Source organism: Mus musculus, chromosome 4, assembly GCF_000001635.26.
Source record: "Mus musculus strain C57BL/6J chromosome 4, GRCm38.p6 C57BL/6J".
NCBI lineage: Eukaryota > Metazoa > Chordata > Mammalia > Rodentia > Muridae > Mus > Mus musculus.
This window is the reverse complement of record NC_000070.6, coordinates 141,572,312-141,584,474: the sequence shown is the minus strand read 5'-3', so window position 1 is coordinate 141,584,474 and position 12,163 is coordinate 141,572,312. Positions and strand designations below refer to the sequence as shown.

Genomic DNA, 12,163 nt, shown 5'->3' with positions numbered 1-12,163 from the left:
GGTTAGAGGTTCCAGATCGTAGTAAGATGGCCTTGCCAGTTTGAGCCTGTGGTGAGACAGTGCGGTCGTGGTGTGGGCTTCCGGAAGGACATACCCCCGATCACATGGACCACCATTAGATCCCGCTTCCCAAAGGCTCTCCCACCTCCCAACATTGCCCCCTGGAGCCCAGGCCTAGTGGGTGAGTGGAGAGCATTCCAAACAACGGAACCACAGTTTGGTGGCTTCAAACCATTCAAACTTCTTATAGTTATGGAGGCTATCAGTTCATAAATCAATTTCCTCGGGCTCGAATCAAGATGCCTCCCCCATCCTGCTCTTCCGGCTCTAGAGGAGGCGGTATTTGCTCGCCTTTTTAGCTTTGGTTGGTTGGTTTGGGTTTGGTTTCGTTTGGTGTTTTTCGTTTTGGGGTTTTTGTGTTTGGTTTTGGTTTTGGTTTTGTGTTTGGTTTTTTTGGTTTTTGGTTTTTTAAGGATTCTCTGTGTAATAACCCTAGCTGTCATGGAACTCTCTTGGTAGACCAGACTGGTCTGGAACTCACAGAGATCCACCTGCCTCTGCCTCCCTTCTGGGTGCTGGGATTAGAGGCCACCACACCAGGCCTCTTTTGAGGGGTTTCCAGACTGAAACAGAGAGGAAGGTGCTCTTGAGACCTTTGCTCCCCAACTTATGAGTAATGAGTTAGCTGTGAAGGTGTCCATGTGTTGCCAGAATTCAGAAACCTGAGGCAGGGGGGACAAAGAGTTTAAGGACCCAAAATTATAGCAGCAGACCCTGCCTCAAAAAAAAAAAAAAAATAAAATAAAGAATTTGCATACCATTCATCAGCAGTAGTAATGTGTAAGGATTTGTTAAGGGGGCTGGGTATGCTATAACATATGCCTGAAATGTAAATACTCGTGGGTGGAGGTGGGAGATTCAGGAGTTCAAAGTCATACCTAACTACGTAGTCTAACCTGGGGTACATGACACACTACACTATCTCAAAACCAGCCGAAAAAAAGTGTGTGCATCTGTGTGTATGTGTGAAAATTGCTAAGACAGTCCTCGGGCTAAGCAGGTACTTCAGTGGCAGGGTGCTTACTTGGCACACAAAAGGCTTTGATTTCAGTCCCTAGTTCTGAAGAAAGAAGGGAGGGAGGGAGAAAAGAAAGATAGAAAGATAAAGACAGAGGGGGCTGGCGACACCCCCTGGTTGAGGCATGTTTGTGGGTTGGCCAAAGCAGAGGCTTTCTGCCCCAGGATACTCTGGAGAAGTGTGGCAAGTGCGGAGAGGTGGTCCAAGAGCACGTGATCCGGGCCCTGGGCAAGGCCTTCCACCCACCCTGCTTCACCTGCGTGACCTGTGCCCGCTGCATCAGCGACGAGAGCTTTGCGCTGGACAGCCAGAACCAGGTGTACTGTGTGGCTGATTTCTACAGGTAGGAAGGAGACTGGGGCTTCGGGAATGGGGAGGGCAGGGCGGGGCTCTGGCTGGCTGGAGGGGTGGCAGGGCCAGGCCAGTACTTTCTCCCATGCTGACTGAAGCCTGTTAGCTTCCCCACCTAATTCACAGGGTGTCTGCTTGAGGCGTTGAGTCCCTGAGCTCCGACAGACTCCTCATCTGAGGTGCTCCACAAAATTCTCAGATGAAGCTTTCTTCCTTTCTTTGTGTAACAGCCCTGGCTGACCTGGAACTCATGCTGTAGACCAGGCTGGTCTCGAACTCACAGAGATCTGACTGCCTCTCAGAGTCTCCTGAAGGCTGCCGCAGCACGCGTCTAATCTTCAGAATTTTTATGGCTAGGGAGGACAGCGGAAGAGTATGTTTTAGCAGAAGTAGAAACTGCGGCACACAGTTCCCAAGGCGGAACGAAGCTTCCATTTGAAGACTTGATTTGGGAGCTGGGTAGTGGCTCAGTTGGTAGAGTGCCTGCCTAGCATGCGCTGGGTTTCCTTCCCCAGCACCACATAACCAGGCTGTGCTGGGATTGCCACCGTAATCCCAGCATTCCAGAGGGTCAGACGCTTAAGGTCATCCTTGGCTACCCTATCAAGTTCAAGGCCAGCCGAGGCTATATGAGACCCTGTCTCAAGAAAAATTACAGGGCCTGGAGAGATGGCTCAGGGATTAGGAGCAATGGCTGCTCTTCCAGAGGTCCTGAGTTCCATTCTAGGCACCCGCATGGCAGCTCACAACTGTCTGTAGCTCCAGTTCCAGAGGATCTGACACCCTCACACAGACATACATGCAGGCAAAACACCAGTGTACGTGAATTTAAAAACATATTAATTTTATTTATTTATTTATTTATTTTTGGTTTTTCGAGACAGGGTTTCTCTGTATCACCCTGGCTGTCCTGGAACTCACTTTGTAGACCAGGCTGGCCTCAAACTCAGAAATCCACCTGCCTCTGCCTCCCAAGTGCTTGGATTGAAGGCGTGCGACACCACTGCCCTGCTGGGCAGTGGCATTTTAATTTTTTAAAATGACATTTATAGGAAAACTTATAGGACTTGATTTGGGACCTTGCTTTCAGACCCTAGGCCATGTCTCTTTCCTTGGGAAATAGAGGGATGGGAAGTAGAGGGAGGGAGGAAGGAGTGGGGAAATTTATATATATACTTATGATATGTGTGTGTGTGTGTGTGTGTGTGTATATATATATATATATATATATATATATATATATATATATATATATATATACATGACTACTCTTGCTTTGCCCTGTTTGAAAATAAAGAGATGGGGTGTGGTGGTTCATGCCTCACGTGTGATCAGCATGGACTGTAAAGTCCTGTCTTGAAAGATAAGCGAACAGCTGCACTCCAGAAGGCAGAGGCAGGTCGATCTCTGTGAATCCAGGCCAGCCATTGCTACACAGTGAGAGTCTGCCTCAAGAATAAGTAAACAAATAATACACAGACAGGACTGCCAAGATGGCTCAGTGGATAAAGACGCTTGCCACCAAGCCTGATGACCTGAGTTCAATTCCTGGGACCCACAAGGTAGAAGCAAAGAACTGACTCCTGCATGTTGTCCTTGGATCTCCAAATACAACTAAATAAATACGCTAAAAGTTTTTTTTTTTTTTTTTAATTAAGCAAAGTACAAGATAATGGGTGGCCTGGAAAACTCATCTCACATCTGACGCTTCCCGGGGAAAACTGGCCTCTGGCTAATTGCACAATGGGTAGCTGGATTCATGCCACTGACCCCATCCTCCCACCCCTGTCGGGAAGAGTAGACATCATTAGCTGCGCAGATGCGGTCACCTAGCAACCTCGGGGGCGGGGCGCGGGGTGAACTGCAGCTTCACACCTTTGACCAGCTGATTCCTTGGTCAGTGTGAGTAGTTGACTTTCCTGGCTTGTGCTCCCTGTCCATCTAGGAAATTTGCCCCCGTGTGCAGCATCTGCGAGAATCCCATCATCCCCCGAGACGGGAAGGACGCCTTCAAAATCGAGTGCATGGGAAGGAATTTCCACGAGAACTGTTACCGCTGTGAGGTGAGTGGAGCTGAGGTGAAGGGCTGTGGCCATGGGCAGCCCTGTGCCAGAATCTCTCCTGCTCACTGCCCTCAGCAGAGGCTGAGAAAGATGGAGATAAAAACATAGGTGGCGAGCCGGGCGTGGTGGCGCACGCCTTTAATCCCAGCATTTGGGAGGCAGAGGCAGGCGGATTTCTGAGTTCGAGGCCAGCCTGGTCTACAGAGTGAGTTCCAGGACAGCCAGGGCTGCACAGAGAAACCCTGTCTTGAAAAACCAAAAAACAAACAAACAAAAAAACAAAAAACAAAAAAATACCATAGGTGGCAAACTGGACCATGATGGCGCACGCCTCTAATCCCAGTACAGGAAGCAGAGGAAGTTGGAACTCTGATTTTGAGGCGAGCCCCAAGACAGCCAAGGCTACACAGAGAAATCAACCCACTCTCAGAGAAAACGAAAACAAAAACAAACCAACCACACATGGCTATATATCACAGTTAATTGTGTGCTCACATTGCTTACTATGGAAAGAGAATATGTTCCAGAATGGTGGGTGGTGACAGCATCGTTAGCAAGTGATATCCCTGGGCTATCACTCTACCTCCTGTTCCTGCCTTTACTTTGTTTTCTGAGTGTCGGCACAGCACATGGGCATAGCTGGCTCAGGTTTGCATCCTTAGAAGCCCCCAAAGTAGACTCCACTGTGGGGTTCTACCCCCACCGCCAAGAAGGCTCCTGGTTGGCCTGGCATGGGTTTGTTGCCATGATACGTACCATAATTAATAGCAGGTTGGTTGAGGAAAAGATCCGCCATTAAGGGAAATCAAAGCAGGAACCAGGGTCAGAAACCATGGGAGAATGCTGCCTACTGGCCCAAACTCTCTTGCTCTGGCATCCTTTCAGGAAGATTTCTTATACAGCCCAGGGTCCCCTGCCTCAGAATTGCACTTCCTGCAGTGAGCCGGGGTCTCCTACATAAATTAGCAATCAAGAGACCGTCCCCATCCCCACAGACCTGCCACGGGCAGATCTGATCTGAGCAGTCCCTCAATTGAGACTCCTATAGATAACTCTGAGCTGTGTCAAGTTGAAGACTCAAAACATGGAAGATTCTAGGTGTGTCTAGAGTGCAGAAGGCTTAAGGGGTGAGAGCTGATGGGACCAGGAAGGGGTAAGCACTTCAGGCTGAGGGAAGGAACCAGCTGGGCTGCGCTGGGCTGGGAGGCTGCTTAGAACTGGTACAGAAGGCAGCTGGAGAAATGGCTAAGCAGTTAAAAACACTGACTGCTCTAACAGAGGTCCTGAGTTCAGATCTCAGCAACCACATGTTGGCTCACAACCATCTGTAATAGGGATCCGATGCCCTCTTCTGGTGTGTCTGAAGACAGCGACAGCATACTCACATACATGAAAGAAAGAAAGAAAGAAAGAAAGAAAGAAAGAAAGAAAGAAAGGAAGGAAGGAAGGGAAGGGAAGGAAGGAAGAAAGGAAGGAAGGGTAGAGGAAATGCTGGACAATTGGACAGTGCTCACACAAGGGCCTGTGATCAGAACTGGGTAACTACAACTTAGTTTTTCTTTCTTTCTTCCCCCCCCTTTTTTTTTCTGGCTTTTTCGAGACAGGGTTTCTCTGTGTAGCCCTGGCTGTCCTGGAATTCACTCTGTAGACCAGGCTGGCCTCGAACTCAGAGATCCGCCTGCCTCTGCCTCCTAAGTTCTGGGACTAAAGGCATGTGCCACCAGCACCCGGCCATTTTGATCTTGGGACTGATCCAGCAGTGGGGCTTCAAGAATTGCCTAACTCCCTCCCTGACACTGCCAGCCCCGTAGCTCCAAGCTTTCTGTGCTCTGGTGATAAAGACACAAGTGGTAGTTTTTCACTTGTGTGGAGAGTCCCAGGGCAGGGCCCCTTAATCAGCAATGAGTAATTCTAAACATTTATTCTCTTGTATTTGTTTTAAAAGATAACGCAGGGCCATGAGGACCTTGGGAGAGACACTGATTACTTCCTAGGGTCTCTGACTTTGTCAGTTAGAGTTCAAGGTCCATGCAGCTGATAATGTATCAGGAGAGGCCAATGAGGAAGATTGAGTGCTGTTAGCTCTTCCAGAGCCCCATAGAGTCCGAAAGTACCAAGCCTTCATAAAAGCTTGGCTAAGCACATAACCCCTATTTCCTGTCCACAGTGACTTTGGCTGAGGCTGCCTGGCAAGTCAGGATTTGGACTCCAGGAAATTACATTTCAGTTGGGACTGCATTTAAACCCTGTCTTAAACTGACCCTTAAAAACAAACAAACAACCCCACAGATGTAAATCTCAAACTATAGCAGCCCAGAACAGAACTGGGTTCCAGTTTTCCCAGGGGGGAAGAGGGTCTCCACCTATTTATTGTTCATGACCACCTGACTCTGGTCCGCAGTCCGTGTCTTTTCTTACAGTTGTTGGAAAGATGACAGTATTCTTAGAGGTGGAAAGTGCTTTTTAATTATAAGACTGTCATACGCATCACCTTAGGAAATCACAGCAGTCTTGGGAGATAGCTTATAGTCTCCATTTAAGTTGGAAAAACCTGAAGGTGGCATGGTGACAAATACTTGACATCCTAATATTGGGAGGCTGAGGTGGGAAAATCGGGAGTTCAGGCCAGCCCGGGATAGACTTAGTTTTCCAGAGCACCCTGGGATGTGTAGAGGGAGTCTTTCTCAAAACAAAACCGAGGCGGTGGTAGGATCAGGAGTTCAGTCATCCTTGGCTACTTAGTTTGAAGCCAGCTTTTTATCTTTAAGGCTGGGCAGTGGTGGCACACGCCTTTAGTCCCAGCACTCGGGAGGCAGAGGCAGGCAGATTTCTGAGTTCGAGGCCAGCCTGGTCTACAGAGTGAGTTCCAGGACAGCCAGGGCTACACAGAGAAACCCTGTCTCGAAAAACAAAACAAAACAAAACAAAAAGATCCTATCTTTAAATGAAGAAGGTGGGGGGAGCTGAGGTCCCCTGGGGAAGCTCCGTGCTGGCGGGATCCAGGCTTGGAGACACCCACACTTGCTTCTGTATCCCCAGGACTGCAGCGTGCTCCTGTCTGTGGAACCTACCGACCAAGGCTGCTACCCACTGAATGACCACCTCTTCTGCAAGCCCTGTCACCTGAAGCGGAGTGCTGCTGGTTGCTGCTGAAGAGTCCCGATAGCTGGCCCTTCCCTGACTTGGTTTCCCCTCCTGACTTTTCTTGAGTACTTTCTTTTTGAACCTCACTGGGCACCAGCACACTGCTCAGCCCATAGTGTCTAAATGCACAGACAGGCTTGAGACACTGGGCTTTGGCCTCCTAGTACACAGCACCCCCCACCCCCAGACTTTCTACTCCTCTCCCTTCATTGACCAGGAGGCCTCTCACCACCAGACTGCAACCCTGGTCCATCTCTAGTGCTGCCCTGACATGTTTATGGGGACAGGTCTCAGGATGATACCTGTGTCTCTGACCATGATGCTTAGCTGCCTAGCAGAAGGCGCTGAGACCTCAGCTTAGATTGTAGAGCTAAGTTGTTTGAAGTGCGCCTTCTCAGCCACTCCAAAAAGTATTTTTTGAGAATATAAGTGTGTAGTAGACATGATAGCACACACCTTTAATCCCAGCACTTGGGAGGCAGAGGCAGGTGGATTTCTATGTTCAATCTAGTCTGATCTACTAAAAGATTCAAAACAATATTCTTTGGATTTGGGGGAGAGAAATCTTTGAATTTTTCTCTTTTTCTTTTTTTGGTGGGGTAAAATCAGTAAACATCTTCCCTTGGTTCAGGGGCTGCGAAGATGGCTCGGTGATGAAGAGCGAGCTCTTGCTCCTCTTGCGGAGGACCAGAGTTCATTTCCCAGCATCCCTCATGGAGGCTCATAACTACCTGTCCTGCAACTCCAGTTTCCGGAGAGCTGGCGCCCTCTGCTGGCCTCCTTGGAACCTTAATGCATGTGGTGTACACGCTTACACTCAGGCACACACACATACATTAAAAAAAAAAAAACAATTTAGCCATGTCTAATGGCAAACACCTTTAATCTCAGTACTTGGGAGGCAGAGACACATGGATCTCTGCATTTGAAGGCAGCCACAGCTACAATCTTAAAATGCACAAACTACTGGGGTTTGGTGGTGCAAATCTGTGATCCCAGTGCTGGGGGAAATTGCCAGAAGCTTGCGACCTGCTTAGACTTCATAGAATTCCCAATCAGTTTTGGCCACATTCAGAGATTTGTCTCAGAAAATAATAATAAATCATAAGTGCATAGAACGTGAGGTAGCGGCGACCCAGCCTTCCTTCCTGTAGAATCCGTGCTGAGCTGGGCTCAGGATGGGAGGGAGGATGGTCACGTGCCTCTGCTTGCTTCCACACCCTGTGAGCTCCTGTGAGGGGCTCCCAGACCTGGATTAAGAGCCTTTGATTTGCTAAGGAACAAGTTCGAGGCTGAGCCTCCTTCCTCCAGACTTTACTGGGGCTCTGGCCTCTACAAGTGCGCGCACGCGCGCACACACACACACACACACACACACCAAAGAGGCTAGGGAAAGAAGTCACATCTCTTTGGTCTCCCATGTGTGCCACCCAGCCTCCACTTCAGCTTTGCTGCTAGGCTGCCCGTAACCACTGTCTCTGTGAAGCCACACCTAGAACATTCTCCCTCTTAAGGAAATTCACTTTAAGGCAGGCAAGATGATTCAGCTGGTAGAGGTGCTGGCTTCCAAGTCTGATGGCCGGAGTCCTGTCTCTGGGACCCACAGTGAAGGAGAGAGCCAATTCTATAAGTTGTCCTCTGGTTTACACCTGCATACCAAGATACACGTTTGTGCACACACATCTAATAGAGATAAAATGTAAAGTAGAAAAAAAATCATTTTTGTGCTTTGTAACTTCTAAGTTGCACACAGAAAAAAATAAACATATGTTCTTTCCTTGTGTCTTGTTTTTGTCTGGGGTGGGGGGAGTTGGTTGTTTTTATTTGGGGGTTTTGTTTCAGTGAGATAGTGTCCTGAGTATCCCAGGCTGACCTTGAACTAACTATATCGTCCTGGATTGCCTTGACTTCATATCCCTTGTCTCCAACTCCTATATTCTGGAATTCTAGGAATCGAACCCAGAGCCTCATGAGGCTTCGTTTTAAATATATGGGTAACTGGGGGTGGGGGGTGTCGCAGTGATTTGAATACACTTAGCATGTATGTACTTGACTGGCTTCTGTCCCCAGCACCAAATTATATAAATATATACATATATGAATTAATTAAAGGGAAGCTGATAAAGTGGTGACGTGCATTGGGACTCCTGTGAGGGGACATGCATTACCCCGCTTAGGGGTCCTGGGAAACTAGGCAGTAGTTTGCAAGTTGCAGGTTCTGGGCTGCGTCAAGGCAGATGTGGCGTTCAGCCGCTAGGGGGCAGCATGAGCCAGCGAGTTGATACCCGGAGCCAAGGTTCTCTGGCTTCTCACCAGCTTCTCAACGCGTAGGGTTCTCAATGCTCATATTTCGGAGAGAGAAAACATCCCAAAAGAGTGACGTGGTCATGAAACTTTTCCACCTGTCTCAGGAATGCGGCCTCTCGAAAGGAGACCTGCGGCCGGAGATTAAGCCAGTCGCTGGCCCAAACTGTCACCTGTTTGGAGGGGATGCCCGGAAATTCAAGAATGAGACCTGGGAACTTGGACTCTGAACAAAGGACCATCAGGAGTTGCTGGGGAGCGCTGAACTTGCCCATGGCCCTGTGCCAGGGTCCCTCTCGCCTGAGGCCACACCCAGGTGCTTGGAGTATGACCTCACTAGCATGTAGAGCCTGTTGCTGCCTATTCAACCAGAAAGACCTTCAGAGGGGACCAGGTGATGGCTGAGCAGGCCTGTGCATGCCAGAAGTACCGGAAGGAAGTGGAGGCAGGAGGAGCCAAAGTTTAAAGTTATCTTTGAGGACATAGTAAGTACCAGGTTGGCCTGAGGTACTTTGAGACCCCGTCTGGAACGGATATAAAGAGGTATAGGGTGTGTGGCACACACCTGTAATTCCAGAAATGGGGGGTCGGGGGCGCAGAGGACGGAGGATTGCTTAGAGTACAAGGCCACCCTGTAATACGCAGAGAGACCATGTCTCAAAAACAGACAAGCTGGGGCGGTGGTGGCCTACACCTTTAATCTCAGGGGAGGCAGAGGCAGGCAGACCTCTGTGAATTCGGGACCAACCTGGTCTACAGAGTAGATTCCAGGATAACCGCGGGTGCATTGTGAAACCCTGTCTCAAAAAACAAACAAGAAGGGCCTGCAAGATGGCTCAGTGGGCAAAAGCTCTTGCCACAACGCCTGACAGCCAGAGTTCAGAGTTCGATTCCCCAGCACTGCATAAATCAGGAGTGGAAGTGCCTGAGTGTGGTCTAGCACTAGGGAGAGGAGGCGGGAGGACCAGAACTTCACTCTCATTGTAGAAATCTCGAGGTCAGCCTGGAATGCATGAGACCAATGTTTCTCAACACCTAAACAAACAAATAAATAAATGGACAAAAACCTGAAGGTCATTTGTTTATATATTTTTAATTTGTTTTTATTTTATAGGTATGCCTGCAAGCATATCTGTGCACCTTGTGCTTTGAGAAACCAGAAGAGGATACCAGGGCACCTGGCACTAGAGTTACAGGACATTGTGAGCTACCAAGTGGGTGCTGGGAATCGAACCTGGGTCCTCTGGAAGAAGAGTCAGTGTTCTTAACCAGTGAGCCATCTCTCCAGCCCCACAAAGCCTTTTTCTTTGCATTTATTTATTTCTGTGGAGGAGTAACTGCATGCCACAGCTCAATTGTTCCTACATGTGTGTGTGTGTGTGTGTGTGTGTGTACAACCTGCAGTTCTCTCCTTCCGCCAATGAATTCTGGCAATCTTAAGACTTGGTGCCAACTGCCTTCACCTCTGATCCATCTCACTAACCGTATGTGTGTGTGTGCGTGTGTGTGCCTGTGCACATGCCTGTGTGTGTGTCTGTGTCTGTGAGCGTGCACGCACACACATGTGTGTGTTGCTGCAGCAGCTGGACATTACAAAACCATATTCTCAGCCCTGAGAAGGGAAGCATTTGATGTGTTCGGTCCTTGAAAGAGCTTAGCCCAGCCCTTGAACTTTAGAGTGTTTTGCAATGTCCTCTGCTCCCCAAGAAAAGGCCTGGCATCCGGTGTGTGTGAATCACACTTCTCAGAGGCTGGACTGTGGACTGAACCCTTTCATGACCTGCCTTGTGTGGAAAATGCCTGGGCCTTGGTCAAAAGCTATGAGCTGTCCACACAGCACATTCTTCTTGCTGGTGGCTGGATCCCAGCTTTTCCCCTTGTCTGGAAGCTGTTTTATAGCTCTGTAAAAGGCAGGTGGGTAAAAATCCTGTCCTGTCTCGGTAGGTTTCCCAACACCTTCCCCTTGTGGAGAAACTGATATCTGTTAGCACACAGATTTCTCCATAGCTGTTCTAAACTGTGCCGTGTGGCTGCTCTTGGAGCCGAGGACAACTCCCACCCAGCTTTTCCTTCCTTATATGGGGCCGGAACCTGTGTCTTCTGAGAGTCTGGGGTCTACCAATGAGCTAGCCTGGAAAATTTTCACTTAATACTTCCTTTACCAGGTGATTTTTTTGGAAGGCTTCATCAGGGGGACCCCCTAAAGGAAGTAGGGTAACAGTTAGGAAGCAGCTGCCTCGGGGCAGCCTGGGAAAGAGCGTTGAGCTGACAGAGAAGGGGGAAGGAACTGAGGAAGGGACAGTAGGAGGGACAAGGTGAGTTCTGGTTGGCTGCTCCTCTTGTTCTGAGAAAACCTGTGAGTTTTGAGTGGAGGGTGGGGAATAACTGACAGTCTCTACATTCCTGTTTTGGGTGAGGCTGGAAGGTCAGGAGAAAGGCAGCCCTGTTTCACCAGGGTTAAGACTCAGGGTCTGGCAAGTTCTTAGTCAGGATACGTGAAGTCCTACCCACAGGAACAGGCCCCATTTGGGGGGGCACAAGCCACATTTGGGGGGCACTGAATCTTGGCCTCCCGAAGGGGACATCCAAACCTGTCCTTTGCACAAGGAGGCCAGGGCTCCAGGTGACACCACTAGACAATTCATCCACTGTGGCCTCACACCAGTGGGTCCTCCCGTGTCTGCTGCTCATCGATTTTGTTGTGAAAGGGTCTCATGTAGCCCAGGCTGGCCTCCAACTCCAGCTGTGGAGACCCGGGTGACATTGAACCCCTGATCCTCCTGGGTGCTGGGATTGCAGGTCTGTGCTACTGTGTCCAGCTTTCCCATCCTGGGCTGACTCCTGCTATAGGCAGGGCAGTGCTGGGTAGGTAGAAGCAAGTGGAAGCGTGGACTAGGGTCTGTTCCACTGATACCCTGAAAACGGAGGCAGGAGAAAGAGCCATGCATGGAATTTGAGAGAAACAGCAGGGCAAAGAGTCTACCTTGCAGAGGGTGTTCAGGACACAGGTCCAGGGGAGTGGGTGGTGACAAGACAGACAATCCCAACAAATCCCAAAGGTGGCAAGTGGTGGCAAGATGGAGTGGCATGAGCCTGGTAGAATTTTAGAGATGAAAGCCAGGCATGGTAGCATACGCCTATAGCCCGGCCCTTGGGACTCAGAAGCAAGAGGATTATTACCTGAGGCCGACATGCTCTACATAGTGTGTTTCAGTCTAGCCTG

The 12,163-nt window shown here is 49.4% G+C and overlaps 1 protein-coding gene across 9 annotated transcripts in view; it reads left to right on the top strand.

Moving 5' to 3' along the window:
* Fblim1 (filamin binding LIM protein 1) overlaps positions 1–8,413 on the top strand; it is a 29,991-nt gene extending 21,578 nt beyond the window's left edge. For all 9 annotated transcript variants that reach the window (NM_133754.5, XM_006539215.4, XM_006539214.4 and 6 more), the window contains 3 exons: positions 1,243–1,421; positions 3,375–3,492; positions 6,532–8,413. In NM_133754.5, coding sequence (NP_598515.3) covers positions 1,243–1,421; positions 3,375–3,492; positions 6,532–6,645 — 411 coding nt within the window. In that variant the 3' untranslated portion in view covers positions 6,646–8,413. The remainder of the gene's footprint in view (positions 1–1,242; positions 1,422–3,374; positions 3,493–6,531) is intronic.
* The last annotated feature ends 3,750 nt before the right edge of the window (positions 8,414–12,163 follow it).